Genomic DNA, 8,080 nt, shown 5'->3' on the forward strand with positions numbered 1-8,080 from the left:
TGCTGTAATCTATTAGTATGTTATAAATCAAGATATCTTTATTATTTTAATTACCAGTATGTTTACTGTTTATAGTGTTATCTCAATTTAGTTCCTAAAAAACAGCAATAAATTCTTCTTGTCAAAATGTTTGTTTACAGTATTAGCATGGTAGCACTACCTTGTGCTAAGAAGAATAATATAATCTAGCACAAGCTTCAGGCTCTAATGAGGACCATATTTCATTTGATGTAAAGAATGTTTGGGGCATCAATCAAGAATGGGTGGCTGGCCACATTTGGGCCCCGGGCCATAGTTTGGATACCACTGCTCTATGACAATTATAACTAATTTGATATATTCCGTATACCTGTGTATACCCCACACAACACCAGATGTTAAGAAATTAACACACCATCAAGGCAAAGAGATGAATAAGTTGAGCACTTGAGAAAACAATTCTCATTATTATGACAAAAGTGCAGTAACATATCTGGATGTATGTCCAGTCAGGTCAGGGCTTATGTACATCATAGAAATTTGCCTCAGTATTTGTCTCCCGCTACAGATTCATGACTGCTGAAAATAGCTCTGTGACCCACTTCTGTATCCCGACCCACCAGTTGAGAACCATTGATTTAGATAATATTGAGGCCATGTTGACACGAGGGAAAAGAGACAAAAGTGTGATTTTTATTTTGACCTGTAGAAACTGCAGCAGCCTTTGGATGTTATTTCTCAGGGACGGGAGATTTAAAAAAGACCTTTCTGTAGTGGCTGTCTTGGAAACCCTCCAGATAAAACATTTATCCACTTGAAAAAGAAAAAATAGGTTGTTTTTACAGAAAGCCAAATAAAGAAACATCAGAAAAAATCTTTTCTCACCCTTTTCAAAGAAAAAGTATGTCCAACTAGAACGCCACGTCTAATAACAACATTAAATTGAATATGACTTTGCTCAAATTGGCCCAAACTTGGAATTTTCTCATTTTGCTAATGCAGGCTTTCTGAGTATATTAAGCCCATTACTGGCCTCATGCAGATGGACCCGATTGTTTTTAGTCATATTTTTTAAAAACCCATATTTGCAACAAGGTAATTATTTCAAATTATGTTGTAATCTCCATATGGCCAATAGTGTTAAGAGGATAACTTCACTGTTCTCATTGAAGCAGATAAATAAAAGCTAGTAATGAAAGATTGTTAAACTTGGTATGTAAGATTCTTTATGTTTTCTCTATACAAAGATAGATTATTCCTACATCCATGTATATAATATGTAAGCCAGAAACCCCTATGCTGCAAAACATGTAAATTAAATGGTACTTAGACACACATTTCACCTTTTAAAAAATATTCCTCTTCTGCACTTTGAAAATTGCATTAGACCATTTTGACATTTTACTAAAATTCTGATTTTGTTGAATTGTTCTGCCCTATTTGTGGCTACTACCATAATTCTCTCTGCTTTAGAGGTGATAGTGAAAATTAGGGCTGATAACAATAGGGGGCAGTATTATGGGAATACCGTTTCCTGGGGTATTTAGAAATAGTTACGGCATTACTTTAAATACGCCCAAGAAAAATTTGCTTTGAAATTAGTGCAAAATGAATGTCTTAAGAGTGTGTGTCCATAGGGTACAGATAGCCTAGCAGCTAAGCAATGCCCCATGTACGCAGGTAGCCGTGGTACAAGTCTAGCCTGTTGCTCCTGACCCATCTCTCCCCCACTCTCTCATCTTTGTTTCCAACTTTCTGTACTCCTCTCTGAAAAAAGGCATAAAAGCCCAAAGTTATCTTTAAAAATAGAATGTATCTGTTTCCAACAGCAGCACTAACTGTTTGAAGATGCTGTAAAGTGATGTGAAAACTCCTGTTAATTATATAGGGGGGGGGATTTTTCTAATGAACAAACCGTCAATAAAAGGTCATACTATTTGAACAATTTCACACTCTTTCTGTGAAGAAACCATGCTGTGATCTTTCCAGAAGTCAAATATAATTGGCACTGCCCATTGTTATGTGATCTACAGCAGTGGTTCTCAACTGGTGAGTCGGGACCCAAAAGTGGGTTGCGGAGCAGCTTTCAGTGGGTTGCGACTCAGTGTCTGAAAAAAATTGGTGGCAAAAGTCCTGAAGTCCTAATTGGACATGCATCGATACCTTTTATTTTACCCTGTTTCACTGTGAAATTGGGTAAATTTAAATGTTTGATCAGTATTTCTACTAATTTATCTCCTCTTCTTGCAATTAATGGCTTCTTTTCTCATCATAATGGAGTAATTTCACAAGTTCTGTAGAAAATTGGCAAAAATTGACACACAGTGATTGGGAAAGAGGGTATAATATTTGTCAGTTTTGTCCCTTTTCTTTTTTATACCAGGTGTTTTGGTCCAGTAATGCTACAAACTGTAACCTATTCAATTAACTAAACATGCACTGTTGAACATTTTTTGGAAACTTTGGTTGCGATCCACCATAAGACAGACTGGTGGATCCTGAGGCCGGATCAGTTCTACATTAATGTGAAGTTTACAAACATCAATTTTCTCTGGCGGTGACTCAGGGCTGAATGAAGTGCTTTAGCTTAAAGGTCTTAATCGAATCACCAAACACAATTTATCACTGTATCAGAAAGAGCAGCATAACAAGATTGTAGGATGGATATTAGTATAAACCTACTGGACACAGCCCAGAGTTCATGGAGCAAGAACAAGAGACAGTCAAAGGGAGAGTGTGTGCACCATTACACACAGAGGGAGAGGAAAAGTAAAAACCTCATCTGATTTTTTATTAATGTAACTCTGTCTGCCAGTGAAGTTTGTGAACAACTATGAATCACTTCCAGCATCCTTGTAATCAACAGTAAGTGTCCTAATGTTGTTTTTAGAGTTAGTAAAAGACGCATTTTTCCAAAGGAATTGAATGAAACACAAGTGGATGCATTAGCTTCACTACGTCCACCGATAAGTGCTTGACCTGAACTGCTCCTTGATTTTGATAACAATGCAGTAATACCATATACTGCGGGAAAATTGAGCAGAGTTTTACAGTGTCAAAAATGAATTCCGCCCAACTGTGGATACTGATATGGATATTTAAACTAACAATTTAGCCACTGCTAATCCCAGTGTTTTTTCATCTGACAGGTGACTTCTTCTGCCTGATATGAACCTCTTTTCTGAATCAGCTGTTAGCTGTAGCAGAAACTAACGTTAAATTAATCGGAAACAACAGCTAAACATTGGGTACTGACATCTGTTCATGTCACATTATCTGCCAATAGCTGATGTTGCAGCCAGATGCTACAGTTGTTTAAATCAATTTCTTTTCTCATGAATCTACACTCAGTAACCCCAAAATGACAAAGTGAAAAAATAATTTTAGATTTTTTGCAAATTTATTTAAAAGAAAAACTAAAATATCACATTGACTTGACTTTGTAAATCCTCTCAAGCTCAGTCAGGTTGGATGGGGACCATCAGTGGACCACCATTTCCAGATCTCTCCAGAGATGTTCGACACTGTTCAAGTCAGGGCTCTGGCTGGGCCACTCAAGGACATTCAGAGTCATCCCTAAGCCACTCCTGTGTTGTCTTGGCTGTGTACTTAGGGTCAATGTCATGTTGGAAGATGAACCTTGAGCCCATTCTGAGGTCTTGAGTGCTGTGGAACAGGTTTTCATTGAGGATATCTCTATACTTTGTTCCATTCAGCTTTCCCTCAACCCTGACTTGTCTCACTGTCCCTGCTGCTGTAAAACACCCCACAGTATGATGCTGCCACCACCATGCTTCACTGTTGGGATGGTGAATTGATTAGAAATGAGGCCAAACAGTTTTTTGGTTTCATGAGACTAGAAAATCTTGTTTCTTACAGTCTGCGAGTCCTTCAGGTGCTTTTTTTGCCAACTCCTAGCAGGCTTTCATGCCTTTTGCAATGAGGAGTGTCTAGCCACTCTGCCATAAAGCCCAGAACAGTAGAGAGCTGTAGTGATGGTTGTCCTTCCAGAACTTTGTTCCATCTCCACACAGGATCTCTGGAGCTCAGTCAGAGTGACCATCAGGTTCTTGGTCACCTCTCTTACTGAGGACCTTCTCCCCCGTTTGCCCCGAGGTGGGCGCCTTTCCAAATCATGTCCAATCAGTTTAATTTACCACAAGTGGACACCAATCAAGGTGTAGAAACATCTCAGCAAAGATTAAGAGAAACGGGAGGAACCTGAGCTAAATTTCAAGTGGTTTTGCAAAGGGTCTGAATGCTTATGTCAATGTGATAATTCAGCTTTTTGCATTTTTAATACATTTGAGAAAGTTTCTCAAATTCTGGTTTTGCTTTGTCATTATGGGGTACTGAGTGAAGATTAATGGCAATAGAAAATAACTGAAATGACTACAACATCAGCCTGAAACATAGCAAAACTGGAAAAAGTGAAGGGGGTCTGAATACTTTCTAAATGCACTGTACATTCTAGTAGTTAGACTATCATTTTAAGATGGAAATTTAACCCACATGGACAGTATAATTTAATTACATTTTGGCCTGAGGAGATTCAGTAATTACTGCAGTCAGAGTAATAGGAAAGCCTAATGAGGTATTCAAAATCTTTATAGTTTCACTGCATCTGTCTTTGTACTTTTTTGTACAGATTGTATTATCACAGGAGGGCTGGATGTACAGTTCATTAACATTTAAGGGACTACTGTGAGGGCAGTTCATAGAACCATTGTTTTATAGTCCTCACTATCAGCTTTGCTCCTGACCTGTTGTCTGTCGACAATGACGGTCTAACAGTCTGTCCTGTGGACACTTGAGTTACCTACTTTATGCAACAGGTTAACACTGTCTCAGCACTTCCCTGTCCAAATCACACGAGGACACCTTGACCATAAATTAAAGCACAGCTGTTTGTTCTGACTGTTGACAGATATGATAAGGCCAATTTAGAGGCAAAAGTCCAAATCTAAGTGATTGGAATTGTGTTCCTTTTTATATAAATGGTCTTATGACATCCCCTCTCACTGCAAATTCATTTGGATTAACATTACACCGTCTGTCACACTATTGTGCTCTGCCCCAATGGTTTTCCATCCTGACCTTGTCTTTTAAATTGACATGAGGCCAGTGAGGTAATGTCTAATAATTTTATTGGTGGAACACTGTGATATCTCCTCATCCAATTTGCAAGAACTGTCCTTGAAATAAATGTGAAATAAAAATGTGCTTATGAGAAGCTGACTCAGTCTATAAATCACTGCGGTGCTGTTGTATCTTTTCCTCCCAAATACATCCAAGTATTAATAGCACAGCAGGAGTAGAAATTACTTCTGACCTAAGATGAAAAAAGGAAGACTGCAGAGGAATAAGAACCTAAAAAAAAAAAACTAGGAAGTGAAAAGTAAATGTGAGGGGGCAGTTCACCTCTGTGCTTGGATTCTCTCAGGGATTTTCTCTGCTGTGTACAACTAGAAAAGAAAAACTGAGCTCTCTCTCCAAAGCCATAAATTATTATACATCAAACGAATGATGACCATCTCCCTTGTGGCTCGGGTTATCCTTAGATCCGAGTCACTGCACCACTATGACACACACTAGATTGCTGATATGAGTTTGCGCTGCATACCAACAAAACAGATGGCTAGATGCTTCACTGCTGCATTCTGTTACACTGGGGGTAATCAGATGACCTATACAATACTTCTTTTAATTCGCTTCAAGTCGCTCCTGCTTGTCCAGGGAGCTTGCTTTCGTAAGCCTTTAAGCAGTGGGGCTAATTTAATTTAAGCACAGCAAACTGCACCAATTAAAAACACATCATCAAACCAAGGCTTGCAGGATAATGCTGTGCTGTACCAAAAATACCTTTGCAGCAGCATTTACTGGCCAGGAGCAGTGAGAGGCAGCATTTCTCCTCCTGGCTAAGCCATGGTATTCCTGTCACATTTTGGTGGAGTCATTTTTAGAAAAGCCAAATAAGCCGGGGAGGGGAGAGTGAAGAGAGAGGAAGAGGGAGAAGAGGCAGACTGCTTGTTGTTGCTGCTGCATCAGTTACTGGTGTTGCCGAGAGAGAAGGGGGAATGTTGTGAATGAGTGAGGCGGCAGAGCAGCTGAGTGAGACTAACAAGTGGTTGCCATGCAGCAGGAGCAAGCGTGCGTGCTTCTGGAGGGAGAGATAGAGAAACAGAATGATAATGAGTAGGAGGCAGCAAGTAAGGGAGCATGAGGAGAGGAGCTGCTTCTTTGAGAGGAGACACATATCATAGCTCGATCCAGCCTCATTTCTGCGTTTATGTCTCGCTTTTTGTTTAGGTGAGAGGCTAGCCGTAGCGTGTCCAGCACGCCAGCGATGGATGGATTAATGGATACATGTGTGACGGCTCTGTGGAAGAGGAGTTGCTCGGAGGAAACAGCAGCAACAGGTCTGTAAGGATGGAAGGATAATGACGGTGAGATGCCTGCTTTTTTTCCTTCCTTCAAATGTAAAGGAATCTGTCAATGCAGTGTCTCCCTCCTTCACCCATCCTCTCTCCCTCCCTCTCTCCTCTCTGTCCCTCACATACTTGTGCAGTCTCATCCACTTCCATCTCCTTCGTCTGTCTTCATTCCTCTGTCCCTGTCTGCATGTACCTTCCCTCTCCCATCTCGCTTCCTCTCACTCGAGCCACCTGCTGCTTGTGCTCACATGAAAGATTTTGGGCAAAAGAATGACAAGAGATAGACTTCCACTTATGTGACCACATCAGTTTTTATGATTGTGTTTGGTTCAGCACTGTCCCTGTCTTGTTTAATGGAATAACACTGTCTGACAGGCTTCTGCTTGCACGCAACAGGTTAGAGAGCCCTTTCCCATTAACTGCACATGCATAACGTCACATCTTCATCACTGATATCTCTCCGCTTTGCCTGTGTTTAACTACCGGCTATGCACTGCGACACACAGTTATTCTAACCTGACTTAAAGGACTCTGGCTCATATTCCTGAGCCCGTTTTCCTGCAGTGTCCCCCCATTCTTCTCTTCATGTTTGCCTTTTGCAATTTTCTGCAAAATTCCCAGAGGGGCAGAGTGAGAGAGGGATCGAAGGAAGTCTTCAGACATCTGTTAGATAGCACACTCAAAGGAGGCTATTTATAGATACCCGTAACCCCTTTATGTTTCATGGTCAGCTCATTTACTAAACAATTAACTCTCATTCCTACATCCTTATGTGTTAAATCCGACGCAGCGCATGCGTTGACTGTGATCAAATTGAAATTATTAAATGGATTCTTTCTGCTCAAGAGACAAGGCAGCACTAATCGGAAGCCCTCATGCTATCTCTGTGCAGGTAACATGCGGGCTTCCAAACGCCTGACCCTATCAGAGGAGAGATGAGGCACCTAGACGTTGGTTTACAATGTGCAGCGTCCACTACAACCACTCCCTTGCTGCCATGAGCGGAAACGACATGATGGCGCACTCTCTGACTCTGGAGCAGAAGACGGCGTTCGCCTTCGTGGGGATGCTGCTGGTGTTCCTGGGGCTCTTGATAGTTAGGTGTTTCAGGATCCTGTTGGACCCCTACAGCAGCATGCCCTCCTCCAACTGGGCCGATGGCATCGAGGGGCTGGAGAAAGGGACGTTTGAGTACGCCCTGACTTAGCACAGGGACAACACATCCATAGATGTCCTATAAAACAGAAATGCCTAGAGATACATGGACACAAATATTCACACATGAGCCACAGCCCTGCACCTGCCACTGACAGTCCATTAAGACATCACTCTGTGACTTTCTAACCCAAGAGACTGAAGCTGTGTATGTTGTTAAATGTGTGTGTGCTGTTAGATCAGAGCCTCTCTTACTGTGTGTGACTACGTCTGTTGTTATGTGTGTCCGAGCGAGTGCGCGGCCGATGCTGTGTCATATTTTTTTGTCTCTTAATCTGCCAGGGAGTGTGCAATTCAGCTCATAGATTTTCACCTTAGCAGCTGAAGCTCCCTTTAACCCAAACATACAAGCTGAATGTCTGTACAGGTGGTTAAAGGAGGAAGTTCTTGGGATTGTTACGCTAGGAAATTATTCAGATGTAGTTTGAAGACTCAGGGACTCGATTCCTTAT

At 41.1% G+C, this 8,080-nt stretch overlaps 1 protein-coding gene across 1 annotated transcript; it reads left to right on the forward strand.

The window, feature by feature from the left end:
- Positions 1–6,375: 6,375 nt before the first annotated feature.
- On the forward strand, positions 6,376–7,620 carry ctxn2 (cortexin 2). The gene is made up of 2 exons (XM_041794302.1): positions 6,376–6,425; positions 7,306–7,620. Exon 2 carries the CDS (start codon positions 7,375–7,377, stop codon positions 7,618–7,620), a length of 246 nt encoding a protein of 81 aa, XP_041650236.1. The 5' UTR covers positions 6,376–6,425; positions 7,306–7,374.
- The last annotated feature ends 460 nt before the right edge of the window (positions 7,621–8,080 follow it).

The sequence above is a fragment of the Cheilinus undulatus genome, linkage group 1, assembly GCF_018320785.1.
Source record: "Cheilinus undulatus linkage group 1, ASM1832078v1, whole genome shotgun sequence".
NCBI lineage: Eukaryota > Metazoa > Chordata > Actinopteri > Labriformes > Labridae > Cheilinus > Cheilinus undulatus.

Excerpts from the sequence above, each read along its gene's own strand:
- ctxn2 (XM_041794302.1), top strand. The coding sequence starts at position 7,375 with ATGTGCAGCGTCCACTACAACCACTCCCTTGCTGCCATGAGCGGAAAC.